Below are 26,725 nucleotides of genomic sequence, written 5' to 3' on the forward strand. Positions count from 1 at the left end.
TCTAATCTTTGTCAGAATCAGTTCTTTTCGAGTTGAGAATGTGGCGCACCTGCCCCATGTATCAATAGCAAAAACTGTGCCACCAGTGCGTCTGCAAGTAAAAGTAACTCAATGGTCAACCAGGTGTTCTTTTAATGTAGAACATTTTGAAAGCAAAAATGGAATCGAAAATATCGAAAGAATATTTGAAAACACTCATGGAGGTGTATGAAATTACATGTATTTTTCTCCCCAATATAAGCTGTGTCTTTAAAATGTAAATATAGTATTCTCTGGCAAGATACAAACCTTTTACATATAGTAAACTTTTTTGAAATTATTTTTCTGCAACTGCTTGTATTTAATAATTGTTACAATACAATTTTGCCAAGAGAGCTTTATTTAAATAATGGTTTAAACATTGTTCATTAATAACTTTGATTAATTAACATCCGCAAGTGTATCCATTTAATGCGATACTTTGTTGACAGTGTGCAAAATTGAAAAATTGCCACAAAGTGGAACAATTAGAGCCGGATTTGAGATGATTGAGTGGCTAGATCGCTAGAAAATCGATACGCTTTGAATTAAGTGACGATGGATCAAGTGAGAGTTAATTAATTAGTCCTAACCATAATGAGTAAAGCCGTAAAGTCTCGGAGAAATCTGGGCCCCAGACAATTATCGGCGTTGGTGTTCCGACTAACAGTGACCCATTTCGATTATTTTGGAACTGGGAGTATCTTTATAGATAGCTTTCTATACGTGTGGCACTGCGGAGGAGCAGTTAAAAGAACTGTAAATCACGAACGCCTTCTGTTGAATACAAAATGAGATAGAAATTTCACTTTTCATTTCAGCAGAAAGGCACACGCAATCGAATAAAATCCATTGCCGCTGTCAGCTGAAAATTTCGATAATTGATTTGTTATTTACAAATCTGATAAGCATTTATATAAGTTTGGGGCATCTAAGTCATTTACTCTTTCTTTATTGAACATAATTTTAGATGCTTTAATGTGCTTTTATTATAGGTATCATATTTATTTTTTTCTGCTTTAAAAGATTTTCTTTTGTCAAACATCATTACTTTATAATATTTAAATCAATTTTCTTCTTTGCTCAATTGCAGTGTTTCTTCATTCAGCAGACTAATTTGCATAATGGTTTTTTAATACAAATTCTCGGCTAAATGCCTTTGCCATCCTCGACTTGTAATAAATAAATAAGTTAAATAAATAATTTAAACTAGACTTAAATTATTATTTGGTTGCACGCTCGCTGAGGCTGAGGTAAATCTGAATCCTGGCCCGCTACCAGCTCGCCGTTATCCCTGGTCTTGCACTGTCATCCTGGCCATCCGAAGCCGAACCAAATCCTCTACCACTCCTTCTCCAACCAGACGGGCTGCTGGGTGTGCGAGTGGGAGTAGACCACTGGCACGGGAGCCTGGACTGGAACGGGTGCAGCGGCATAGGCGGCGGCTGCCTGGACGGGAAGAGCACGAGACAGCATTTGTCCAATGGCCAACACAAGCAGGATAACGCCCACGCCCAGTCCCTTGATGGAGACGACAGTCAAGGCCGCCAGCAGGGTAGTGATCACGCCCACGACGAAGGCGCCGGGCACCAAGGCGAAGCTGATGCGCCGCAGGAAATGATGGCCAAAAGTACGGCTTTCTGGAAAAATAAAGATCAATTAAATTTATTATAATTATTCAATGATTTAAAAAAAAGACAACTTTTTTAGATGTTTACAGAATGTTTGGTTAAAATTTGTGAGGAGGTACACTTCAGTTAGGAAATACATTTTGATTTGTTACACTTGAAGCTAGTAAGTTATTTCTCATAAGTAGATTCTTAGAATCTGAATTGATTTAGAAATTGTATAAGTTAGAGATGGACGTTTACGTTTTTTTACTTGTATGCCTTAAGATAACAACTAGCATCAGCATATATTCACTTTCTCTGGAAAATTTTATCACAGAAAATGTTTCTAGGACTCTACAATTAAAAGTAAGCAACACTTTAACACTTAGTATAAGCACTAACCCGCCACATCCGATTCCGCATCCGAGCTGTTGGCCGCCTGCTGCTGACCCAGCACCAAATCACATGCCACAAAGAGGCAGACGAGGGCGAACACAATCTTCTGGTTGGCGGCCATTTCGAGTTGATTAGTCAATTTGGTGATTCCTTGAGGATGAGTATCTGGTAATCCGTTCGACACTGCACTGCTCGACTCCGGCACTGGCTAGCAATTGAATGGAGGGCTCACATTGACATTGGCTTTTATCGAGGGTCTGGGCCGTCTCACTGGGCGGCTACTTGAAATTCGGGAGCCGGACATCGCGTAGCCGCAGCGTGGCACGAACGTGCGCCAAAACAAGCAAATCGTGCCGCTGCCTTACGACTCGTACTGAAATGGAACTGCCCCGGCTCATAGATGCCTTCACACTGGAAAAAATGCAGTCAATGTTAATTGTCAATTAACATTCTAATAATAATAATAATTTCCAATATTTATAAAATCAAATTTACATATTTGTATGTTTTGTATATTTATTATTTTATTTTAATTGTGACAACTCGACGTGACTTTATTCGCAATTTTGCTGATTGATTTACTTCTAATTTCGCGCAGTGTATATTTTTGAATATGCATGCAGTCAGTTATTATTTTCACTACCTCTGAGGGCCCTTTTTCGGGCCCAACGCATTTGGGAGTGTGCTGCATAGGAACTTGGAAATGGAATGGAACTTGGACATGGGCATTCTTTCACGACGCGTGTCTATATTGAGGGCAGCACCCAAGTCTCTGGGTTCGATTCGCTTTCATTTTTCGTCACCGGCCGATAATGATTTATCAGCTAATTAACAATGTCGTACTGCATTTTAATTTATAATCTATACCCGCACTTAAATCCGCAACTATGTTTTACCATTCGGCTGAGTAACGGATGTTCATTGATGAATGCTTGGCATTCCACGCCCTCTGCATCGCAATTCACTTTCATTAACCACTGTGTATGAAAATGCAAATGACACATGGGTAAATAGTGACAGTTTTTCTCTTTATTTTATCTGGTTTCCTGTAGAAGCTTGGAGTAATACAAATATTCACAGTAAACTTGTTAATGATAGGCTGTTTAGAAACCATTTCTTCAAATACAAGATTTAAGTTCGAGTTTTTAGTCGTTTGGGATCTTTCTCGGACTGGATTAGCCAGACGAAGATTAGATTAAGTTTTGTGTGCTACTTGCTACCAAAACACAGTATTGAGTATCAAATTGCCATGGACATGTTATTGGGGAAATAAAACCATGGCTACCGCAATAAAGATTTCCCTACCGCGAGTTGGAGTAAGTATTTGTTTGCTAATTGTGTGAAAGTAAATTAGGTGACCAAATCGGTAAAGCGGACTTTTCGCAACGCTGGATGGATAGAATTTACTTTCTACTCTGGATTTTGAGAGCGATCTGCCGCCTGCGCCAGTTTTGTCAACAACTTTCCCATGCGACGGCCGTCAAGCGTTAATTGGAGGCGTCTCATGTCTGAAGACCGTAGTCTGCAGTTGTGGGTTAAAGAATGGAGTCGGGAACCGTTAGCAGGCTACTTAGAGAGCCAGCGTTATTTATGGCCAATACCGCGGGGTGCCGGGGGCAATTAAAGCTAAAAGAAATCAATGAGCAAGATCACTGAGAAATTGCAGGCCTACTCCAGTTTTATTTTTTTCGCCACTACTTCTAACACAGACATCGACTTGTGCGACTGGCAATTTAATTGAAGAGGATCCAGCACAAGAATCGTGTTCTAGCGGTGGTGGCAACTCGCAACCTGCAACTTGCCACATTGCAACTGGCAACAGGTTGCTGATGCTGCGGCCACTTCTCGCCACTCTTTTCAGTTGTCTCTGTGCTCAATTCCAATGCCAATTCCAGCCTCAGAATGCAGCTAACTCTGGCTACTCAGCCGCTACTCTGCTGCTTTTCTTCAGCTTTCTTCGGAGTTGATAAAACGCTTGGCCATCGCCGATCGTGCCACATTTTGCAGCAGGCCATTGCAGCGGTTGCACCAAGATCAATTCACGCAGACCCACAGCCAACTGACATGCAACAGAGATGAGCGACTTGGTGAGGTTCCTTTTACTGAGTGTGCTCTGTAGTTCGCTGGCCCTGGGCCAGGACAGCAGTGGCGATGTCAACCAGGAGACATCCACCGTCAGCCAGGAGGCGGCACGAGGATTGGCCAGCAGCTATGAGCCGGAGGACAAGCAGGCGCTGCGCAAGAACTCGCACATCTTCATGGGCATCTACAAGAACTACAAGAGCACCTATTTGGGCAACAAAACTACCAGTGAGTACAAGAAACGCCTGCGAGATCGCGTAAGTGCTCCCCAAGTGGCGGAAAATGGTGCACCTGAAATGGTTGAGCCCGATCAAGAGGACCCAAGGGATTCACTGGCCCAGGAAATTCGTCAGGATGGCCAAGCCGAGGCTCTCATGGAGACCCAAACCGAGTCTCCCAATTACGATGATAGTGAATCACTAGCTGCCAAAAAACGACGCAAACGCAAGCGCAAGGATCGCAACAAGCGAAAGGAGGAGGTGGAATCTGAAACGGATCATCCGGATTTTTCAACGGAGGACGAGAGCATACAGCGGTACTATGTGGGTCCTGGACTGAACGTCAGTCTGGACATGAGCAACGACATTGTGCATGTGAAACTGGATGGCGAGAATCTCAAGGAGATCATCGGAGCTCGCTGGTTAACCTTAGATAATAGTGAAGAAGGTGGGCTTCTACTGCTTTCTACATATTATATTTAAAAAAAAAACTTAAACAATCCATTATTTTCTCAGGTCGCGGCAAGAAGTACGACATGATCACCAAAGTCTTACCACTCTTCATTCTACCCTTTCTCATCCAATCGGCCATTGTTCCGTTTCTGGTCACCAAGCTGAAGCTGCTCCTGGTCAAATCGATTCTGGTGGGCAAGCTGGCCATCTTCCTGCTGATCATCTCGGCCATCAAGAATGGCAACAAGATGGTCCAGAGCTACGAGGTGCCCTCCTACTGGGCCGGTGAACCAAGTCGGAGGTCGGAGTTGGCCGCCGCTGCCTCCTCGGCGGCTGCCGCATACAATGGCTACCGGGTGGAGGGCAAGCCAACTACCTGGATCAGTTAGGTGGTCTCACACGGCTATAAGTTTCCGGTCTAGGCTTTTAGTGCTTCCAAATAAACATATACACAAATCGGGTTGATCACCATACTTTTTCTTTGAGTTCAAATGGCAGTAGTTTTACCCAACCAAAACTATGAAATAACGATACAAAATATTATTTATAAGCTTTAGTAAAAAAAACTCTTCTGAATGAAAGTCTTGACTAGAAGTCATTAATCTATTAACCACCTGCAGCTAGAACCGATGACATAAAGTCTGCTTTAGAGTCCATAAATAAAAGCCCCATAAATGCGAAGGAAAGTGATTGCAAGATTGTGTGTATGGTATATGTTAAATAACGTATTTATTAATAGCATTTGTTGTGGCAATAAATAAGAGGTGGAATCAAATAAATTAACTTAAATGTAGGTAAACTTTTTTCGTTGGGCTCGACCAGCGCCCCAGTCCTGGATTCCATTTCCAGTGGAAAATCCGTTTAGTAGCAGGAGTACTGCCTTTCCAGCTGGACGCACACATCGCACTGGAGCCGGAATCCCCAGACCAGTTTGCAATTGCACCTCCTCTCGGTTCTCACGTGCTGGGATCTGACGCGGTATCCGCACACACGGCACAGCTGCTGGCAGGAGAGGCGTTCCTCCAGAGAACCGCTGCCATCCTTGGAGCACTGGCGACCCCGAGTTCCCTTCCACAATCCGGTGGCATCGCGTTCGCAGTAGTTGGGCGAGTCCTGCATGAAAACCAGGGAGTCTAGGGGAATGTTTTCCCACATGATCTTCAGATTGCTACTGGCTCCTTCTAGTTGGATGGCATCGTCGTACATTTGGAGGAGATCCTGGGCAATGGCTTCGAATGGCTTCAGTACCGCCACACACTCCTCCTCCTGGCACTCGCCCTGCACAGGTCCTGGTTGCTTGCATCGGCATTCTTGCTCCAGTGATCTCTGTAGTAGAGCTCCTACCACCCGTCGATTGTGACCGGTGGCTCCTGATCCCGATCCGAAATGCTTTTCGTACTGCTCCAGTGCCTTGGTGGGTTCATGGGCACAGGGTACATTCAGGGCGTTTTCAGTGCATCCGCATCCGGCGATTACTCCATTGGCACAGTCCTTGGTCAGAGTGTGCACTATGGCCGCCATGGAAATGGCCGCCACATAGACATCCTCCCGATTTGGTGAGTTTTCCTCCGGCTTGGAGTTCTTCTGCACGAAGTCCTGGCTCGGACAGTTCCATCGCTGCCACTGGAAACTCTGCTGACAGCTGTCGAGGGCCTGTTTCACGCCCTTTCCGGTTATATCCTCCCAGGAAAGGGGAGCCTGGAACTGGGTGTACTGGTAGTAGTTCATGGGCTCCAAAACTGCTGCCAGGGTGCTCGTAACACCCAAAAAGAATGTGATGGCAAAAATCATGTTGTCCGATAATATTATTGTTGTGATGATATGGTGTTATCTCAGCGATGTCGTTAGCTCGACTGAATGATGATGAGCCTGGGCAGCACACTTATATAGCCTGCATATCCCACGCCGGGGCGCCCTCCTGGGGCCGGCCCGTGGGAATTTCGGGCCTGCTCAAAAAACCGGAAATTTGCCGTTTTCCACTTGGAAATTTTGCATGGACAGGGGGTAGAAACTCCCGGATGGCGGACGGGTACAAAAACCCACTGGCAGCCCGCGACGCAATTGCGGAGCAGACCAGTTTCCTGGTTGACTACCTGGCCTCGTCCTGCGGCGGAGGAGGAGGATCCTCCTCGCTGTGAGCAACTTTCCCACGCTTAGGCAGGTAGAGCCCTAAACGGCACCCGACGTGCTTATGAATGGGTGAATGAAACCCAGTCGAGTCCATTCAGTACGGCCGGATTTTCCCGGACTCACACTGCACAACATCAATGCCCGATACGGGGTCGGGTTTGTTTGGGTTTTGGACTGGCCAAGCCAATTATATAACAAAACATATGACCAACAGTATATATAATCTGGGAAATTAATTATCCTTTGTGGTGAGCCGGCGGGAACTGCCAGTATTGTTGCTATATTATCTAAAAGTTAATACCCAGGATTATGGTGTTAAGCACCATTAGGATCAGATATCCAGATATTGATAACGGATTTTTTGGGATTTTTACAAATGAGAATTTACCCATGCCTAAAAACAATATCTGAATTGTGATAAGAGGTTACCTCTGATAATAACTACAACATTTATATAAACACTGATATTGATAGTACTTCAAAAAATAAAAGGTAAACACTTATACTCAGTTTCATTTGACCGTGAATATTATCTCCCCAAATTAATAGCGTGCTGGCACTTTAAAGATAATGCAATTAGTAAAAGTTAAGCATCTGACCGTACTTGTATTGTAAATCCATCTATAATATTTTTTATGGGGAACTTCCCCTTTACAGAACACATCTCACAAAGCCAAAGTCATTATAAAGCACTTCAGTTCCAGGCGTTGCGAAAACGTGTGCGGAAATTTCGATGTTTGGGTTTTAACACAATGAAAATACCGATTCTCTAATTAGGTCGAAAGTCCTGTCTGCGTAGCACCGGAAAAGGGTTTTTTAGGACCTAAGCGCCGGGTAAAACAGAAACAGAAAGGGATAGGGCGAACACGAAGGATCTCAGGTAGTAAAAAAATTGCTCAATTGGTGTTCGTGAGCCTGAGTATAGCAGTATCCGAGGGATACGATCACACACATATGGGCCTTGACACTGGAAGTTCCTCGGGGCTCAGCAACAGCTTGGAATTCCGACTTGCCGAGGAAAAACGCGCCAGATCTTTGGCATTTCTAAGTTTAATCAAAGCGCCATGACAGGGTCCATAAATTCGGGCGATTGTCAGCCGCACCGGCACTCGTTCCATACATATGTTCCGGCTAATGCCCACGCCCGGCTAATACTCATCGACTCGCGATTAGATTAGCAATCTGCAAACGCAGTCAGCCTATTAAGATATAGGGGCCCACTTGAGATTTCCCCACTACCCAACCTGTCGCTATTTTACCAGGGAGATCGCTTAGTTGCGCTTTGGACTCCGCTCGTGCCGGATTAACGTGTTATGATAGTCACCGCGAAGTTGGTAGCCATTGGGCTGGGCCTCGCGCTCACGGCCTTCACCGTATCGACCATTGTCCTGGCCGTCCAGAAGGCGAATCTTAAGAGTGATTTGCGCGATGCCCAGGAGAAGTTAGACCTCCTGGAGGCGGGGTATACGAGCACAGCTGCTCCGACAACGGCAAGCACCAGTGGCTCGGAGCCCACATCTGAACCTGGCAGCACAGTTTCTCCAGGAAGCACAGCTTCGACGGAAAGCACAGCCTCTCCAGGAAGCACTCAGTCACCAGGTTCCACCGCTTCAACAAGTGAACCCAGCACCACTGAATCCCCCGGAGAGAAGATCGACTACCGATTGCCCGGAACTCTAAAGCCCACCCATTATGATCTCTATTTGTTTCCCAACATCGAAACTGGTGAATTCAGTGGACAGGAGACGATTACAATTACAGTTGTGGAGGCAACCGACAAGATAGTCTTGCACTCTCTCAACCTAAATATTTCGAGTGTATCCATAATGAACACGGGCAGTGATACTTTGGAGATTCTCGAAACAACCGTGGATACTGTGAAGGAATTTTTGATATTTCAGCTAAACGAACCACTGACAACAGGCAGGGAAGTGAGGCTGCATATTGGATTCGAGGGATCGATGGCCAACAAGATTGTGGGACTGTACAGTTCGTCGTATGTGAAGGACGATGAGACCCGCAAGTGGATAGCCACCTCCAAGTTCGAGCCCACTTATGCCCGCCAGGCTTTTCCCTGCTTTGATGAGCCAGCATTGAAGGCCGAGTTCACCATTACCCTGGTGCATCCCTCTGGGGACGATTACCATGCCCTGTCCAACATGAACGTGGACTCGAGTGTCAACCAGGGAGCCTTCCAGGAGGTCACGTTTGCCAAAAGTGTTCCCATGAGCACCTACCTGGCCTGCTTCATTGTCTCCGACTTCACCGCCAAGAACGTCGAAATCGACACCAAGGGCATTGGAGAAAACTTCCCCATGAGCGTCTACGCCACTCCGGAGCAAATCGACAAAACGGATCTTGCTGTGACCATCGGCAAGGGAGTCATCGAGTACTACATCGACTACTTCCAAATCGCCTATCCGCTGCCCAAACTTGATATGGCTGCCATCCCCGACTTCGTCTCCGGTGCCATGGAGCACTGGGGATTGGTCACCTACAGGGAAACATCGCTTTTGTACGACGAAGCCACGAGTTCCGCCACCAACAAGCAGCGCATTGCCAGCGTGATTGCCCACGAATTCGCCCACATGTGGTTTGGAAACTTGGGTAAGCAAACTGCCGGGTTGGGGATTTACCATGTGGAACTATGACAATTTTTTGAAAAATCAATTTCTAATGGATTGAGAGGACAGACGTTATACGTTATAATCTATTTTAAATTCACATTTTTAAAGGAGCACCAAAGGTCAGAATTAGTAATCAGTAAATTCAATTATCTGTTTTTAAGTCACCATGAACTGGTGGAACGATCTCTGGCTAAACGAGGGCTTTGCTAGCTTCATTGAGTACTTGGGCGTGGATGCCGTCTATCCAGAGTGGCAAATGGCAAGTGACCCTAAGTTAATCAAGAATACACTCAATCATTTCCATGTCTTAACTCCATAGCGTGATCAATTCATCGTGAGCACTTTGCACGGCGTACTCACCTTGGATGCAACGCTCGGCTCCCACCCGATCATCCAGACCGTGGAGAATCCCGACCAGATCACGGAGATCTTTGACACCATTACGTACTCCAAGGGTTCCTCGCTTGTGCGAATGCTGGAGGATTTCCTCGGGGAGACTACCTTCCGCCAGGCGGTTACCAATTATTTAAATGAGTACAAGTACTCCACGGCAGAAACGGGTAACTTCTTTACAGAGATCGACAAACTGGAACTGGGCTACAATGTCACAGAGATTATGCTAACATGGACGGTGCAGGTAAGCCCAGAGATGTACCTTTAAGTTCGCAAAAATTTCAACACCCCATTCTTTTTTGCAGATGGGTCTGCCAGTGGTCACGATCGAAAAGATCTCTGACACGGAATACAAATTGACGCAGAAGCGTTTCTTGTCCAATCCGAACGACTATGACGCCGATCACGAGCCCTCGGAATTCAAGTGAGTGTGCAGAACTAATTGCCTGGACGCTATCTGATCGCGAATTTCGCACATACATTATATAGCTACCGTTGGTCGATCCCCATCACATATTTTACCAGTTCGGATTCGGCGGTGCAGCGCCTGTGGTTTTATCATGACCGGAGCGAAAGTAAGTGGGGTCATCTGTATGCTGGAGCACGGCTTCTCACATCTTAGATCTCTATTTTTTCTCTCTGTATTTTTTTGACAGTCACTGTAACCGTTCCCGCTGCCGTCCAATGGATTAAGTTCAACGCCGACCAGGTCGGCTATTATCGCTTTAACTACAATACCGATCTGTGGAATAGTCTGGCCGACCAGTTGGTGGTGCAACCAAGTGCATTCCGCTCGGTGGATCGCGCTCATCTCCTCAACGATGCGTTTGCCCTGGCAGATTCCACTCAGTTGCCCTATGCGACGGCCTTCGAGTTGACCAGATACTTGGACAAGGAGACCGATTATGTTCCTTGGAGTGTTGCTGCATCCCGTTTGACTGCGCTGAAGCGAACCCTCTACTACACCAGCACCTACGCCAAGTACAAGAAGTACGCCACAGCTTTGATTGAGCCCATCTATACTGCACTCACCTGGACAGTCGGCACGGATCACTTGGATAAGTGGGTAGACTCCTTTATAGATCTGTGCATATTTATATCGTTCCTCACTACATCTCCAGTCGCCTTCGCGTCACCGCTTTAAGTGCCGCCTGTTCCTTGGACCTGGAATCCTGTCTCTCTGAAGCCGGAGAGCAGTTCAATACATGGCTGGCCAAGCCAGAGGATCGTCCAAAGGCCGATGTCCGTGAGACTGTCTACTACTATGGCATACAGTCCGTTGGAAACCAGGAGGATTGGGATGCAGTGTGGGAGCTGTTCGTCAACGAATCGGATGCCAGCGAGAAGTCCAAGCTGATGTATGGCCTGTCCGCCATTCAGATTCCCTGGATATTGCAGCGCTACATTGATCTGGCCTGGAACGAGGATTACGTGCGGGGTCAGGACTACTTCACCTGCCTTACCTATATCTCCGCGAATCCCGTTGGTGAGCCCCTGGTGTGGGACTATGTACGGGAGAACTGGCAGCGACTTGTGGACCGATTTGGACTTAACGAGCGCTATTTGGGCAACTTGATTCCCTCCATCACTGCCCGCTTTAGCACCCAAACCAAGCTGGAGGAGATGGAACAGTTCTTTGCCAAATATCCGGAGGCTGGCGCCGGCACAGCCGCACGGGTGAGGGCTCTGGAGACGGTCAAGAACAACATTGTTTGGCTGGCCGAGAACCTGGAGGATGTGGACGCCTGGCTGGACAAGCAGTCACTGTAAAAAGTCCGAGGAAGTGGTCTTGCGACCATGGATTACCGACCATTAAACATGTACTCATCTAATTGCCATTATAAACCAAAAATGTGCCGCACAAGTGGAAATAAAGATAAGCGTAGCTATGGGGAAAACTGAAATTACACCTCTATAAATAAGCAATTATCCAATGGACTGATTGATAACAAGAGTTGATTACTGGGTTTTGGGTGCCACTAAAGGACACGAAGTATTTTGATTGACATTTATTGCAATCCAAATGTACGTACTTAATTTTACAAGCACCGGAAATTACTTCATATAATATAAAACCCATATTAATTGATTGTAAATAAAACGTTTTTAAAATAGTAGTACGATTGTTAAAGCTGTTGAAACATCGCTAGTGTACATACTCATACTTTTAATCTGTAAATCTCTATTAAAACTAGAGAAGAACATTAAATTCTCCCTAACTTTTATATACTACTAGTGGCAACAGTTAAAATTAATTGTATATACATTTCTTAGGTTAAGGATTTTATTTCGTTGATGCTGAGTATGTTGGATGTATCAGCTGAAAATCTTATTTTGCCAGTATGCCATTTTTTCTCAGTGAGGTGGAGCGAATTTAATATAAGCTTACAGATTAGCGTAATGAAATGAGTAAAAGTGTAAAATTGGCTAGCACATATACGTATTGTGTCATTACCACGCGATTTCATACCCTACCGCTACGAATGTTCCCACTTTCTCTGGCTTGTACCCTATCGCCCAGTTGACCGTAATCGCGGCTATTTGGCCAATCACTATCGTAATCGCGTAGGCGAACATAAACCAATTCCAGTGCACACACTATCGAATCGATTCGGGTATTGGGCAACAAGTGGTAAGAGCTGGACTGACTGACTTAACGCTAGTTAGTCGCTCGCGACAGGTGCGATTGCAAAGATGTTCCTCAGTGGCTATTGGTTGCAGGTGGTGCTCTGCTGGGCGGTGGTGGCCTTTGCCACGGCCACAGTGGTGGTGGCGGTGCAGAAGGCTCAGCTGGAAAGGGACCTTCGCGATGTGCAGGACAAGATCGATGTGTTCGAGGAGTGGAACGGGGAGAGCCGCACTCGCATGAAGCGTGAGGACACGGTGGGTATCCATTTGCTAATCAGTGGAATGCATTTATTAATATAATCTACCCCTAAAGATTGATTATCGCCTGCCCACGAACCTGGTGCCCACGCACTACAACCTCTACTGGCACCCGGATCTGGAAACAGGCAACTTTACCGGTCAGCAGACGATTAGTATCAAGGTGGTGGAGGCCACGAACCAGATTATTCTCCACTCCTATCTCCTGGATATCACAAGTGTCTATGTGCTGAACAGAGAAGTGGAAAAGTTCGAGCTGGAGGAGGATCGTCAGTTCCTGATTATAACGTTGACGGAAGACCTGCCGGTGGATGCCACTATTACCCTGGGAATCATTTTCGGGGGTCAGATGAAGGACAAGCTCGTGGGTCTCTACAGCAGCACATATCTGAATGAGGCAGGAGCTACCAGGTATTTCAGATTTCTATTTCATTTTTATGGTATGCCTAAAAGTATGCAGCGTGTTTTCATGACCTGATCTGGACAATAATCAATACCATCATTACTGTTTTAATAGCGAATTAGTTAGTTGGCTTGCTTTGAAATTTCTAATTTAAGTTTTAACATTTTCCCTGGGCAGAACCATTTCAACGACAAAATTCGAACCCACCTACGCGCGCCAGGCTTTCCCATGCTTCGATGAGCCCGCCATGAAGGCCACATTCGCCATCACGGTGGTTCATCCATCGGGATCTTACCACGCCGTTTCCAACATGCAGCAAACGGTGAGATCAACTAAGCAAACAAGTTAATTAGGTTCATCAATAATTAAATCGTAGGAATCCAATTACTTGGGAGACTATACTGAGGCCATCTTCGAGACGAGTGTGTCGATGAGCACCTACCTGGTGTGCATCATTGTGTCAGACTTCGCTTCCCAGACCACCACGGTAAAAGCCAACGGAATTGGCGAGGACTTCTCCATGCAGGCCTATGCCACCTCGCATCAGATCAACAAGGTCGAGTTTGCTCTGGAGTTCGGACAAGCTGTCACGGAGTACTATATTCAGTACTATAAGGTGCCCTATCCGCTAACCAAACTGGACATGGCCGCCATTCCCGACTTCGCCTCGGGGGCCATGGAGCACTGGGGATTGGTCACTTACAGGGAGACTGCTCTGCTGTACGATCCCAGTTACAGCTCCACGGCGAACAAGCAATCGATAGCCGGAACTCTGGCCCATGAGATTGCACATCAGTGGTTCGGAAACCTGGTCACCATGAAGTGGTGGAACGATCTGTGGCTGAACGAGGGATTCGCCCGCTTTATGCAGTACAAGGGAGTCAACGCCGTACACCCGGACTGGGGAATGGTAAGAAACTGTAACATACAAATTTGTAAACTATACTTAAGAAAAAATATACTTATATTTACCACTTAGATAGAGCAATTCCAAATCGTTGCCCTGCAACCCGTGTTGCTATACGATGCCAAGCTATCCTCCCATCCAATTGTCCAGAAGGTAGAAAGCCCCGATGAAATTACGGCCATATTCGACACCATCAGTTACGAAAAGGGAGGATCCGTGATCCGCATGCTGGAGACTCTTGTGGGCGCCGAAAAGTTTGAGGAGGCGGTGACCAATTACCTGGTGAAGCATCAGTTCAATAACACGGTCACCGATGATTTCCTCACCGAAGTTGAAGCTGTGGTAACTGACTTGGATATCAAGAAACTGATGCTCACCTGGACCGAACAGATGGGCTATCCGGTGTTGAATGTTTCGAAGGTGGGAGATGGTAGCTTCAAGGTTACCCAGCAGCGATTCCTCTCCAATCCAGCCAGTTACGAGGAGGCTCCTTCAGATAGCACCTACGGATACAAGTGGAGTGTTCCGATTTCCTGGTTTGCTGATGATGGTTCATCGAACAGCTTCATTTACGACTACGATGTTGACTCTGTGGGAATTGCGGTGTCCAACGAGGTGCAGTGGATCAAGTTGAATGTCAACCAAACTGGCTACTATCGGGTCAACTACGACGAGGACCTGTGGGACCTGCTCATCAAGCAGTTAACCACCAGTCCCGCTCGTTTCGAAATCGCCGATCGTGCTCATCTCTTGAACGATGGCTTCGCTCTGGCGGATGCCAGCCAACTATCCTACAGAATTCCCCTGGAGATGACCGCTTATTTGGCCCAGGAGCGCGACTTCGTGCCCTGGTATGTGGCCTCTAATAAGCTCAGGTCGCTGCATCGCAGTCTCATGTTCAGCGAGGGATATGTCTCGTACCTCACCTATGCCAGAAGTCTGATCGCCGGTGTATATGAGGAGGTTGGATGGACTGTGGACGCAGACGATCACCTGAAGAAGTGAGTGAACACTATATATATTATATATTAAATTCTATGTTACTCAAATGTTCCATATTCCTTTGCAGCCGCCTGCGGGTTTCCATTTTGAGTGCCGCCTGTGCCCTGGGTGTTCCAGATTGTCTGCAGCAGGCTTCCGAGCGCTTCAACGCCTTCCTCCAAAATCCGAGCAGCCGACCTTCCCCCGATCTTCGCGAGATCGTCTACTACTACGGCATGCAGCAGTCCACCAGCCAATCGAGCTGGGAGCAGTTGTTCCAACTCTTTGTGGCCGAAACCGATGCCAGCGAGAAGCTGAAGCTGATGTACGGATTGTCTGGTGTTCGGAACAGCCAGTACCTGTTCAACTTCCTGGTTCTGGCCTCTAGCGATGAGAGCATCGTCCGCTCCCAGGACTATTTCACCTGTGTGCAGTACATAGCCGCCAATCCTGTGGGTGAACCTGTGGTCTGGGAATTCTACCGTGAGCAGTGGCCCCAGCTCACCGCCCGTTTTGGCCTGAACAACCGCAACTTTGGTAGACTTATCGCCCAGATCACGGCCAACTTTGCCAGCTCCGTGAAACTGGAGGAGGTTCAGCACTTCTTCTCTAAGTACCCCGAATCGGGAGCTGGAGCTAACTCCCGGTTGGAGGCCGTGGAAACCATCAAGTACAATATCGAATGGCTTTCCAGAAACGAAGCGGACATCAGCGACTGGCTAAGTGGAACGGCCTCGCCGCTGACCAAGAAAAACCAATTGTAAAATTGTATATTGCATATTAGAACCCGTCATTTAGCCAATAATTAGAATTGCATAAGAAACCAGCTAAAATTCCGTTCGAGTTCAATAAAATGAAATTCCAAAATCAAACCATAAATACAACCCCCATATTTTCATTTATTTTACCCGCGGCAAGTGGCGATTTCTATGGCTCCTAGGAAGTTATTGGAGATAGGGTCTTCGAGTATATGGTCAATGCGGAATCATGACCGTGCGTAATTATCCTGGGTAATACGACTGTCCAGTCATAATAGTCGATATATGGCCATGTGGTTACCATAAACGTAATGGTCTCGCATAAAACGATTTTATCTGGTCACGAAGCTATATAGTATATAGTCTAGATATCGGCCAGCAATCTGGTCAGGTTTATCAAGTCCAAATTGTGGGGTCAGATTCGCAACTTGCATTCAGTTTCCAAACTGACTTCCAGCCTAGTGGAAGCAGTAGAGTACAACCCATCGAAAAAAGAATATCCCTAAAATGGTTGCCTGTGAGTTTTATATATAGAGTGGCATATCCCGGAGAAACAGGAACTAATGTGAATTAACAATAGGGCTGACTGTAAAGTCAGTGGCCATCTTTTTGGGCCTGGCCTCCACTGCTTTTTGTGTGGCCACGATTGTGCTGGCCGTTCAGAACGCGGATCTGGAGAACGATCTGCAGGATGCCCTCGATAAGATCGACGCATTGACAGCGGACACCACGTCCACATCTTCCACGTCTACGAGCACTTCCACGACCACCACCACTGCAGATCCCAGTAGGCCCACGGATGACCCAGAGCCTGGCTCTACCACCTCACCTGGCGGAGGAAGTGACACAACCCCCAGTGCAGGAACATCCAGCACAGGAAGCACTTCCAGCACAGGAAGCACTTCCAGCACCAGCAATCCCATCTATCCGACTTTGCCGACAGGACTGCCGGATCCTGAAAAGGTGAGTTCGATTATTCATCTACACTGTTTCTAGTAATAGCTATAAAAGATATTAGTTCAGAAAAACCCTCACGCCGAGTAGGAAAATTTTCAGCGATTAGTCGTAAAGTCGGCGTGGCTACTAATTTCGAATTTATTAAGTTCCTACATCAGTCGTATTGGTCATTTCAAGTGCTTATCGCTTGGCTAGCGTTCATTCCTTTTTATCATAACACAAAACGCGGCTAATTTCTTGGGGCTTTTTAGTTAGTTTAATTGCGGCTAACACAGAGTTAAGAATCACCAAAATGGGACTCACAAAGAACAGGATTAAGGGTATTTATTAATGTTGAAGGAAGTTTGGGGAAATACCGAGAAACATATATATTTTTATAGACTGGATCACCGCTGAACGCGTGGCTATATTCTTTGGTCTATTGTCAACCTGCTTGATCGTTGCCCTCGTAATTGTGGTGGTCCACAGGGATAATTTGTGGCTGCAGTTGGACGAAGCCAAAAGGATGTTGGATGTCCTGGAGGAATATATTCAAAGTCACCTGCTGACTACTATTCCGGAAAGAAATTCATAAGAATTACGCTGCTGGGAAGCTTTTAAGAAGAAAAATAATGAAAAGATTGTTTCCACATATATACTAGGACTAGACAATATTTCCAAAAATGTACTCAGTTTAAAGCAATAAAGGCAAATGGATGAGAAACCAAAAACGCTAAGGGTCCAAACATTGTGTAGTACAGCGATTGTTCTTTGATATCTGAAATTGCACCTCATAAACAATGACCCTAATTTCACAATATTTAACCGCTATATCCACCAAAGGCGAAATTTGTTGCAACGAGGTCCACTCTGTTTACGACCACCTTATCAACCTTATCCTATCGCCACTTTATAGGGCCAAAATCCATTATCAATGGCATGGATATTAAATAATCTTTACGATCCCGCAGATCGAATGGCGCCTGCCCACGGAACTGAAGCCCATCAAGTACAAGCTGTACTACGAGCCCGACTTGAAGACCGGTGCCTGTGAGGGAACCGTGTCCATCCAGTTCCAGCTGAACGCGGTCACCAATCTGATCGTCCTGCACGCCAAGGACCTCAATGTGCACAGCATCAGCATCCTGAACATGATGGCGCGCATACGCCTGGCCATCGATAGCATCAACTTGGATGAGTCCCGGGAGCTGCTCCTGATCACGCTGAGGGAGGTCCTCAGTCTGAACAAGGCCTACACACTGTCCGCCAGCTTCGACTGCAACCTGAGCAGTCTGGTGGGCAGCTACATTAGCAACTACACGGATGCCGATGGACTGGATAGGTGAGTCATTTTAAGGTATATTTATCTGGTAATGAGTAAGGTTTTGTGTGCTGGTCTAGACTAAGATGTGAGAGCCCTTCTTATGTCGGTATTTAAACCAATGGTTTGTAGCTTTCATTTAAATGGAACACAGATTTATGTACCTTTCATGTTTATCCAATCGAACACCATATGATGTTAAGTGAATACCCCCAATGCTTGGAGCTCACCGCATGTTGGGGCCTTAGAAAAGCCGGTCTCAGCTGATGAGAGAGCTTTCCGGAGAAGCTCGAGTACCGTGACAACTTTGGAGCCCGCTTCAGTTGGAAGTTCAGAGCAGAGCGCGACGGCCGCGACAGAAAAGAGCGGATCCCGTCTTCGCATACGATCTCAATTAGCCGCAGTACGACACTCGATCCCCTTTCTTCTCGGTTTTCTTCTCTGTTTTCTCGGATTTCTCGAGTGCGCGCCTACGATTTGAATCAAGAATGATAGCTGCCCGGCAATTGCCGTTATCAAATTAGCCGAGGGAATATTTCTCGGACCCGGCAAAGTGACAATTAATGCCATTCGTAGACAAAAAGTAAAACGAGACACGAAAAGCTGTGTTTTCAACTGTAAATCAAGTAAAAGGCATAGTGCGAAATGCGACGATATAATAGATAATAAGTGGCCCAGATCAATCAGAAACCGTTGAGTCCGCTCCAAAAGCTCCACGCCAAGACCAAATAACCATTGTCACCGCAACGCCGTTATGCGATCAAAATTCTAGTTTTAATTGGGCGCATTGAGGCGATCACTAATTTTGATATCCGCTGAAATGCGACCACCGGATTCTATGCCAACTTTGACTTTCAACAGGCACTCGTTTCGATAAACAACGGGCCATCGCAGGCTGGCCAACAGAACTCCACATGGCTGAATCAAACAGGTTGCACCGCACCGCTCCCTTCCCATTCCCCTTCCTCTGCCCCACTTCTTCCCCTTTCCCCCACCCCTTTTGGACCGCTGCAAACAGGCTTGGAGCCAAATGCATACATAGTTCACTTGCCGCGCAAGTTCTTGGCCTTAAATCGGCCACAGTCGCTGCACTGCGAAAAAAGAATTGAATTATATCTACTATAACCCATTATCGAACAATATCGCTAAACCTCATATCAACAAAAAGTAGATTCTGTTTTTCGCATTCGCAATGTTCACGTTCTTATTCGCATTTCTTATCAACAATTTTAACCACCCTGATAATAGGAAATATTTCATTGGACTCCAAATTACTACAATAGCTAATTAAATTATTAATCTTATAAATATCAATAATAATTTACCTCTTTACGTCTTCAAGTGATCTTCAGTTTGTATCATAGATTTTGATGGCAACTTAACTTGTTGATGATTTTTTTGCTGTGTATCTGTGGTTGTTGGCCAGCAAATGCGTCGTGTTTACATCTCCAATGCGGCAAATACTCAATGACCGCTGAGAAAATACTTTCTTCAAAAAGCCGCAACAAAATGGGTCGACATCATTGACTGCCAAGCCACTTGTTGTCATAGTAGTTTCCCCTCCCCGTTTCTCGCTGTGTTTTCTGGGTTTGTTTTGTTCTTGAAAGTTCAGTCGAAGCTCGGTGGTCAAACTTTTTTCATTTTCATTGACACTGATTTCTTTTTCGTTCTTCTTGGGCGAAATAGAAATTTTTTATTTCCAAATGGTGGGAAAGAACCTTCGAAAGTGCAGGGTTTTTAATTGGATTTTTGTGCTAATAATGTAAATTAATGGCTGTTGGTGGAATTGATAAGGCACTTGACACCTTTGGCGAGGTGTAAATTATACAATTAAACACTTCGAAGTTCATTGATCTTTATACTTAAATATAAACAATTTCATGGTATTCTTCTGTGTCCAACTTATTGATCGTCTATATATGTAGGTATATAATTTCCAAGTCCTGGTTTTTATTTGAACATTAATATTTTTGGATTTCGGTTAATCAAATAAACTGGTGATAAGGCTTACATAAATATTAGTACCGCATGGTATAGAGTTTCCGTTTCTCCAATAATGAACTTATTTATAATGAACTCATTTATACAGTTTCAATGTAGTATCAAGTATCAATGAATGCATAGCAGTAAATTTAACAAGTCAAGGCCGATGTTTACTAACCAATTTTATAGTTTATTTGCGTAAAGAGTGATGCAACCCATTGATTGATAGTAAATTTATTTCGCATTCCGTTAACCCCAAACATGCAAATTGTGGCAATCATTTCTTTGTCAACCCATCTTCCTTTTATTTATTGTTTTTATTTTAATTTTCCCTTTGTGAATATCGTAAATTGCAGGCACGTATAGTCGACCTTTGTCAATTTCATCCCATCGCGGGTGTTATGGGTCGTATTTCTTTCATGTCTGGGATTTACTTTGAGTTTTGGGTGTTTCTGGGGCGCACTTGTCACGTATAACGATTTGCATTTTTCTGACTACTGCTCGCCGACTTTGTGTATATTGTGAAAGTTATGACCTTAAAAAGTCCAAGGAACGTGTTTCAAATGTAAGCTTTCCGTTTCGAATTCCAAAATTTTAATGCATTTTTGCTCTTGTAAACCAAACGCTTCGTTCTGCCTGTTACATACTTTTCAACCTTTTACTCTACGCGTAACGGGTACTGGCGATCATTAGCCATACATATTATATATAATATTGCTATTAACAAAAGAGTTTTAATTCGTTCAAATTGTTGGTTTTTTTCTTTGTGCATTTGCCTCGGTCTTCAAAGTAGTGAAATTTATGCGACTCATTAGCGAAGCATGAGAACTGTTATGTTATGGCTTGTGCCCCCGCGATCATCGCTTCATCGGCTTCAGAATGCCGAGATATCCACATCTGTGCAATGGGGCGTGTCCGATTGGCTCTTGGCAGTCGCAGATATATGGACTCATATGGTATATATACGGACCATTGTCTGCAGATCTTCTGGTTGCTTTTTTTCCGGCGCTCATAAGGTGGTAGTCATGCAATTTTGTTGACTCCGATGTGCGGTGGCTTTGTGCGATGTGCGCTCCCTAATTGAGTCAGCATTACATCATCCGCGGAAGATGCAAGGGGGCGTATACGTATTATACTATGGGTATCAGAGACAATTGCCTGCTGGCTGGTGAAAATTAGCATATTCTGCAGCCTCGAATTCCTCAATTCGCACAGTTCAGAGTGAATGGTAGGTACTCCGTGTGATAGTGCAGCTGCATCGCATATTGTTCTTTTTTTGGTATAATACTCCTATATCCTGACATCATTTCCGAAATGCAATTCGTGGATCATGGCTCTGCGGGTAGCTCAATTCATTTCCAATGCTAATAATGGCATCTGCAATTTCTTCCCATCGCACAATCTGCGGAGATTTGTGCAACAGACTCCAGACTCCGTAAATTGACAGGCAAAAAGCCAACAACCTTTTGCGATCCGTCAATCAATCGTACACAGAAAGAAAAATATATTTATTCCAAAAAATATACTTATTTATTATACTAATACGCTTAATTGAACACCCCAATTAGAATTGACTATCCACAGACATAATATGAAGGTGTTTATTGCCCAACTGATATAAAAGTTGTATTACTTTGTAATCACTCAATTTCTTAGCGTTCATGATCAATATTTTGTTATTGTGCAGAGACGCCTCTATAGAAAGTCGTATCATTGCAACAAGCCCGGAGATTCCGATTGCAACTCTTGCGGTTAGCCCAGACCATTTCCAACACCAACTTTATAAACCGAACTAAAAAATGGCTTCGAGTATTTGTAGTTACAATTTCACGAAATGACCAACTTCATTACGTGACCGTTGGCGGGGATTGGGGGACACAAATAACAGGCATCTGATTGATCTGCAGCGAGTCGAAATTGAGGCAATCTCCACCTGGAGACAGAGTGAAATGTGTCGGAAGCTGAGCTGCCCCGCCTCCTTCACCTGCCACCTCCATAAAAGCCGGGTACATAAACCCGGGTTTGTTTATAAGCAGCTCGGAGATTATTAAAACAGAAAAAACTGATGATGGCAGCGGCGACGCATGTAATTCAGTACGCGACTTTTATGATGCTCTCGAATTACCTCGCCGATGACACAATAGATTGTATGAAGTTGTGGCACTTTGGGACAGCCCCTCAGTTGGACGAAGACACAACAGTTAAAGTGGAGCTTACCGATCGAGGCATTTAATAATGTTTTCCAGTGATTTACTGTTGTAGAACGCGCCCAGCCCAGTGAATATAAGTTGAGAAACGCAAAAAGAAGTACAAATCAAAGGGCCAGAGAAACTAAAAGTCATGTATGCAGCGAAAAACGTACGCCCGCGCAGCAGCCTCTCCACAGACGACAACCACCGGATCAAGGACACCAATCGGCCCCACAAGGCCCCCAGCAACACGATCCTGACCCTCGCCGCATTCTGCGTCTTCCTGCTCGTCCTCTGCGGCTTCCTGCTGGGCGCCCTCGTCTACGTGGGCAAGAACATAGCCGAGGAGCACCAGAGGCAGCAGCACGCGAATGCTTCCCAGTGGTCCTTGAACTCCACCATCCGCACAGTTTACGTGGACCGGGACCAGTTGCTCTCCACCAAGCCCATTATCAGTGTACTTTCAGGTTGGTTTGCCTAGCGGGGAACAAAGAGTACTATTGGAATTTACCAAAAGTAAACGAACAGTCGTAGTCAAGCAGATTTCCCATGTTATACAATTTCTATTTCAAGCGCTGGATTAAAATTGGAATTTAGAAATCTCTCACCAAGCATTCCAAAGCAAAAAACTTCAGTATGCTTAAAACATATTATATAAAGCACACATTTTCTTTTCTGTAATTGTCAGACTGTTGAGGTACCTTTAGATAAATGCAAGGAAAATTTCTAAGTAACTTGAAATCATGTTTGAATTTGGCGCGCATTTTCTGCGGTAAAAATACCAAATGAACCTATCCAAGTTTCCAACCTTGCTGCCCTCTGCTTGGTATATTCAAGGGAGTATTTAACATTACAAAGCATATTTAAGTAAATCATTTTCGACCCACTGTCACACTGTTCTGTGCTTTTTAGAGACTGATAGCATTAATAGTATTTGGGCGTCCTATTGATCATTTAATCGCACTCAAAACCTAGATAATCGCGTTCACACCACCCAAGTGCCCACCAGCAGAAAATCGAGCATAATGGCCACTGTGGCGCCCGCTGTAAAGGCCGCGAGCAAGGTGCTCCAGAATCTGGGATTCCGACTGCCCAAGCAGATTAAACCAAGCAAGTACCGCCTTCACTTGCGCCCCGATCTCGAACGGAAGAACTATTCCGGCAATATAAGCATCAGCATGCAAGTTCTGGAGCCCATCGCCTTCATCCCAGTCCATGTGAAGCAACTGAATGTGAGCACCGTGGAGGTGAAGCGCCTGGACGAATCGGGAGCGCCCCTCAAGAACATCACCCCCTCGCTGACCTTTGCCCATCCGGAGTTCGAGTACTGGGTCACCGAGTTCGAACAGCCGCTGGAGGCCGGAAACTACTCCCTGCTGCTCAACTTTACGGGATCGCTCGTAGATCGGATTACGGGGATGTACCAGAGCTCCTACTTGGACAAGCTGAAGAACCGCTCCAGGTAGCCCGTCTACTAACCATCGAACTAACTACTACAGAATGTTCCCCACTAACGCAGCCACAAGACCCTTATTTATATCTGAATCAACTTATTCAACTGCCATAACACCTGTTAATATTTCTTCTTTAGCGCTATTTAGCGATAATTGTTTGCTATTTAGACTTTGGTAAATTAGCAATACTGATAAGCTCTTTAATCCCATTTCAGATCGATCATCTCCACCAAGTTCGAGCCAACCTATGCCCGCCAAGCCTTCCCCTGCTTCGATGAGCCCGCCCTGAAGGCCCAGTTCACCATTACGGTGGCTCGTCCCAGTGGTGATGAGTACCACGTCCTGTCCAACATGCCGGTGGCCAGCGAGATTGTCGATGGCGATATCACCGAGGTGACCTTCGCAGAGACTGTGCCCATGAGCACATATCTGGCCGCCTTTGTGGTGTCTGATTTTCAGTACAAGGAATCCACTGTGGAGGGAACCAGCATCGCACTGAAGGTCTATGCGCCGCCAGCACAGGTGGAGAAAACGCAGTACGCCCTAGACACTGCCGCCGGAGTTATGGCCTACTACATCAACTACTTCAACGTGTCGTACGCGCTACCCAAACTGGATCTGGTTGCCATTCCCGATTTCGTATCCGGTGCGATGGAAAACTGGGGATTGGTCACGTTCCGCGAGACGGCTCTTTTGTACGACGAATCTACCAGCTCCAGTGTGAATAAGCAGCGTGTGGCCATTGTCGTGGCCCATGAGTTGGCCCACCAGTGGTTCGGAAACCTGGTAACCATGAACTGGTGGAACGATCTGTGGCTAAACGAGGGTTTCGCATCTTTCCTTGAGTATAAGGGAGTCAAGCAAATGCATCCGGAATGGGATATGGACAATCAGTTTGTGATTGAGGAGCTGCACCCGGTGCTGACCATTGATGCCACTTTAGCCTCCCATCCAATTGTCAAGTCCATTGAGAGTCCAGCCGAGATCACGGAGTACTTCGACACCATCACCTACTCCAAGGGAGCCGCCTTGGTTCGCATGCTGGAGAATCTGGTGGGCGAGGAAAAGCTAAGAAATGCCACCACCCGCTACTTGGTGCGTCATATTTACGGAACGGCCACCACTGAGGATTACCTCACAGCCGTCGAGGAGGAGGAGGGCCTGGACTTTGACGTGAAGTAAGTAAATTATATGCTTAATAGAAAGCGAGTTCCGTATTTAAGATCTTTTATTTAATCTGCAGACAGATCATGCAAACCTGGACAGAGCAGATGGGTCTTCCGGTTGTGGAGGTGGAGAAAACTGGCAGTACTTATAAGCTCACCCAAAAGCGTTTCCTGGCCAACGAAGATGACTACGCAGCCGAAGCTGAAGCATCGTCCTTCAAGTAAGTAAACTAATAAAAAGCTGATTAGGTTTTTGAAAACTAGCTTGCACGCCTTTCTTTAACAATACTTCTTTCAACAGCTACCGTTGGTCGATTCCCATTACCTACACGAGCAGCATCAACAGTGGAGTCCAATCATTAATATTCAACCACAATGACAATGAGGCCACTATTACGCTTCCGGAAGAAGCCACCTGGATTAAGATTAACACAAATCAAGTGGGCTTTTACCGGGTGAACTACGGCAGCAATCAGTGGTCGGAACTTATTTCTGTCCTGAAAAACTCCCGGGAAACCTTCACCACCGCCGATCGCGCTCATCTGCTAAACGATGCCAATACCCTGGCCGCTGCCGGACAGCTTAACTACTCCGAGGCACTGGATCTGATATCTTATCTGGAGAGCGAACAGGACTATGTGCCCTGGAGCGTGGGCACCTCTGCCCTGGCAACGTTAAGAAACCGCGTATACTACACGGATTTGTACACTAACTTCACCACCTACGCCCGTAAACTGCTTAACCCCATCGTAGAAAAGGTCACCTTTACCGTGGCGGCCGATCATCTGGAAAAGTAAGATATTGAGCTAGTTACTATAGTTACTCATATAATTTGATCTATTTTACAGTCGTCTCCGCATTAAGGTGCTAAGCTCAGCCTGCAGCTTGGGACACGAGAGCTCTTTGCAACAGGCGGTCACGCTGTTCAACCAGTGGCTGGCTAGCCCCGAGACCCGACCCAATCCAGATATCCGAGACGTAGTCTACTACTATGGTCTGCAACAGGTGAACACGGAGGCGGCGTGGGATCAAGTGTGGAAGCTGTATCTGGACGAGAGCGATGCCCAGGAGAAGCTGAAGCTGATGAACTGCCTAACCGCTGTGCAGGTGCCATGGCTGTTGCAGCGATACATCAACTGGGCCTGGGATGAGAGCAATGTGCGCCGACAGGACTACTTCACCCTGCTGGGCTACATATCCACCAACCCGGTGGGTCAGAGCCTTGTGTGGGACTACGTGCGTGAGAACTGGGAGAAGTTGGTGGAGCGCTTCGGCATCAATGAACGCACCTTAGGTCGACTGATCCCCACGATCACTGCCCGCTTCTCCACAGAAACAAAGCTGGAAGAGATGCAGCAGTTCTTTGCCAAATATCCCGAGGCTGGAGCCGGAACTACGGCCCGTCAACAGGCGTTGGAAGCGGTTAAGGCAAACATCAAATGGCTAGCGGTCAACAAGGTCCAGGTGGGCGAATGGTTGGCCAATTACGTCCAACAGTCCTCGGTTACCAACCGCATTCAATGAGTCGTGAACTCGGCCATTTGCACCCTGTAAAATATCAGTAATGTAAAAACTACCAATGGAAGTGAACATAGTCTTAGCTAACTAGTGAAGCAAAAGCATTTCAAATGTGAACGAAGAATTGTGATTGCTTATGATATTTTTGAAGAAAATACAAGTGAAAAAATAATATTTCTCTAAACTTTTTCTGAGAAGGGATATATAAAGAGGAATAGTAATGGGTTCCCCTTTTTATGTTTTGGCGTAACTATGTAATATTTCTGGTCTTAGTAGAATATTTTCCCCAGAACGCG

The 26,725-nt window shown here is 45.8% G+C and overlaps 7 protein-coding genes across 11 annotated transcripts; 5 read left to right on the plus strand and 2 right to left on the minus strand.

Moving 5' to 3' along the window:
- Positions 1-1,261: 1,261 nt before the first annotated feature.
- Positions 1,262-2,412, minus strand: LOC120452884 (protein apnoia). The gene is made up of 2 exons (XM_039637339.1): positions 2,031-2,412; positions 1,262-1,658 (listed from the first exon to the last, which is right to left on the minus strand). The coding sequence occupies exons 1-2, from the start codon at positions 2,143-2,145 to the stop codon at positions 1,360-1,362; spliced, it is 414 nt and encodes a 137-aa protein (XP_039493273.1). The 5' UTR covers positions 2,146-2,412; the 3' UTR covers positions 1,262-1,359.
- A 1,687-nt stretch (positions 2,413-4,099) lies between these two features.
- On the plus strand, positions 4,100-5,166 carry LOC120454210. The gene is made up of 2 exons (XM_039639306.1): positions 4,100-4,772; positions 4,841-5,166. The coding sequence occupies exons 1-2, from the start codon at positions 4,100-4,102 to the stop codon at positions 5,164-5,166; spliced, it is 999 nt and encodes a 332-aa protein (XP_039495240.1).
- A 316-nt stretch (positions 5,167-5,482) lies between these two features.
- LOC120453394 (wnt inhibitor of Dorsal protein) lies at positions 5,483-6,648 on the minus strand. Its single transcript, XM_039638083.2, has one exon. It carries the CDS (start codon positions 6,566-6,568, stop codon positions 5,639-5,641), a length of 930 nt encoding a protein of 309 aa, XP_039494017.1. The 5' UTR covers positions 6,569-6,648; the 3' UTR covers positions 5,483-5,638.
- Positions 6,649-8,171: 1,523 nt separating this feature from the next.
- Positions 8,172-11,831, plus strand: LOC120453392 (glutamyl aminopeptidase). Its single transcript, XM_039638081.2, has 7 exons — positions 8,172-9,514; positions 9,696-9,793; positions 9,854-10,171; positions 10,233-10,351; positions 10,417-10,502; positions 10,584-10,989; positions 11,049-11,831. The coding sequence occupies exons 1-7, from the start codon at positions 8,221-8,223 to the stop codon at positions 11,695-11,697; spliced, it is 2,970 nt and encodes a 989-aa protein (XP_039494015.1). The 5' UTR covers positions 8,172-8,220; the 3' UTR covers positions 11,698-11,831.
- A 751-nt stretch (positions 11,832-12,582) lies between these two features.
- Positions 12,583-15,988, plus strand: LOC120453393 (glutamyl aminopeptidase). Its single transcript, XM_039638082.1, has 6 exons — positions 12,583-12,810; positions 12,869-13,224; positions 13,394-13,538; positions 13,593-14,126; positions 14,196-15,124; positions 15,193-15,988. The coding sequence occupies exons 1-6, from the start codon at positions 12,622-12,624 to the stop codon at positions 15,866-15,868; spliced, it is 2,829 nt and encodes a 942-aa protein (XP_039494016.1). The 5' UTR covers positions 12,583-12,621; the 3' UTR covers positions 15,869-15,988.
- A 307-nt stretch (positions 15,989-16,295) lies between these two features.
- Positions 16,296-26,603, plus strand: LOC120453391 (glutamyl aminopeptidase). Of its 5 annotated transcripts, none has more exons than XM_039638079.2 (7): positions 16,296-16,379; positions 16,443-16,825; positions 17,770-18,140; positions 23,961-24,923; positions 24,989-25,132; positions 25,213-25,704; positions 25,760-26,603. In XM_039638079.2, exons 1-7 carry the CDS (start codon positions 16,370-16,372, stop codon positions 26,433-26,435), a joined length of 3,039 nt encoding a protein of 1,012 aa, XP_039494013.1. In that variant the 5' UTR covers positions 16,296-16,369; the 3' UTR covers positions 26,436-26,603. The 5 variants fall into 5 exon arrangements, with proteins under 5 accessions (XP_039494013.1, XP_039494010.1, XP_039494011.1 ...); XM_039638076.2 differs by lacking the exons at positions 16,296-16,379; positions 16,443-16,825; positions 17,770-18,140 and adding exons at positions 18,443-18,745; positions 22,349-22,758; positions 23,267-23,753; XM_039638077.2 differs by lacking the exons at positions 16,296-16,379; positions 16,443-16,825; positions 17,770-18,140 and adding exons at positions 18,443-18,745; positions 22,365-22,758; positions 23,267-23,753.
- LOC120453396 lies at positions 16,962-17,511 on the plus strand. The gene is made up of 2 exons (XM_039638084.2): positions 16,962-17,139; positions 17,200-17,511. Exons 1-2 carry the CDS (start codon positions 17,112-17,114, stop codon positions 17,391-17,393), a joined length of 222 nt encoding a protein of 73 aa, XP_039494018.1. The 5' UTR covers positions 16,962-17,111; the 3' UTR covers positions 17,394-17,511.
- Positions 26,604-26,725: the final 122 nt, after the last annotated feature.

Source organism: Drosophila santomea, chromosome 3R, assembly GCF_016746245.2.
Source record: "Drosophila santomea strain STO CAGO 1482 chromosome 3R, Prin_Dsan_1.1, whole genome shotgun sequence".
Lineage (NCBI taxonomy): Eukaryota > Metazoa > Arthropoda > Insecta > Diptera > Drosophilidae > Drosophila > Drosophila santomea.

Bases quoted from the DNA above. Each gene is read 5' to 3' on its own strand.
- LOC120452884 (XM_039637339.1), bottom strand. From the start codon at position 2,145: ATGGCCGCCAACCAGAAGATTGTGTTCGCCCTCGTCTGCCTCTTTGTG. The intron at 1,659-2,030 runs GTTAGTGCTTAT...TTATTTTTCCAG, and splicing joins TGCGGAATCGGATGTGGCGG to AAAGCCGTACTTTTGGCCAT.
- LOC120454210 (XM_039639306.1), top strand. From the start codon at position 4,100: ATGAGCGACTTGGTGAGGTTCCTTTTACTGAGTGTGCTCTGTAGTTCG. The intron at 4,773-4,840 runs GTGGGCTTCTAC...TTATTTTCTCAG, and splicing joins CTTAGATAATAGTGAAGAAG to GTCGCGGCAAGAAGTACGAC.
- LOC120453394 (XM_039638083.2), bottom strand. From the start codon at position 6,568: ATGATTTTTGCCATCACATTCTTTTTGGGTGTTACGAGCACCCTGGCA.
- LOC120453392 (XM_039638081.2), top strand. From the start codon at position 8,221: ATGATAGTCACCGCGAAGTTGGTAGCCATTGGGCTGGGCCTCGCGCTC. The intron at 10,172-10,232 runs GTAAGCCCAGAG...TCTTTTTTGCAG, and splicing joins TGCTAACATGGACGGTGCAG to ATGGGTCTGCCAGTGGTCAC. The intron at 10,503-10,583 runs GTAAGTGGGGTC...TTTTTTTGACAG, and splicing joins TTATCATGACCGGAGCGAAA to TCACTGTAACCGTTCCCGCT.
- LOC120453393 (XM_039638082.1), top strand. From the start codon at position 12,622: ATGTTCCTCAGTGGCTATTGGTTGCAGGTGGTGCTCTGCTGGGCGGTG. The intron at 12,811-12,868 runs GTGGGTATCCAT...CTACCCCTAAAG, and splicing joins GCATGAAGCGTGAGGACACG to ATTGATTATCGCCTGCCCAC. The intron at 13,539-13,592 runs GTGAGATCAACT...ATTAAATCGTAG, and splicing joins TTTCCAACATGCAGCAAACG to GAATCCAATTACTTGGGAGA.
- LOC120453396 (XM_039638084.2), top strand. From the start codon at position 17,112: ATGGGACTCACAAAGAACAGGATTAAGG. The intron at 17,140-17,199 runs GTATTTATTAAT...ATATTTTTATAG, and splicing joins CACAAAGAACAGGATTAAGG to ACTGGATCACCGCTGAACGC.
- LOC120453391 (XM_039638076.2), top strand. From the start codon at position 22,443: ATGTATGCAGCGAAAAACGTACGCCCGCGCAGCAGCCTCTCCACAGAC. The intron at 24,924-24,988 runs GTAAGTAAATTA...TTTAATCTGCAG, and splicing joins GGCCTGGACTTTGACGTGAA to ACAGATCATGCAAACCTGGA. The intron at 25,705-25,759 runs GTAAGATATTGA...TCTATTTTACAG, and splicing joins GCGGCCGATCATCTGGAAAA to TCGTCTCCGCATTAAGGTGC.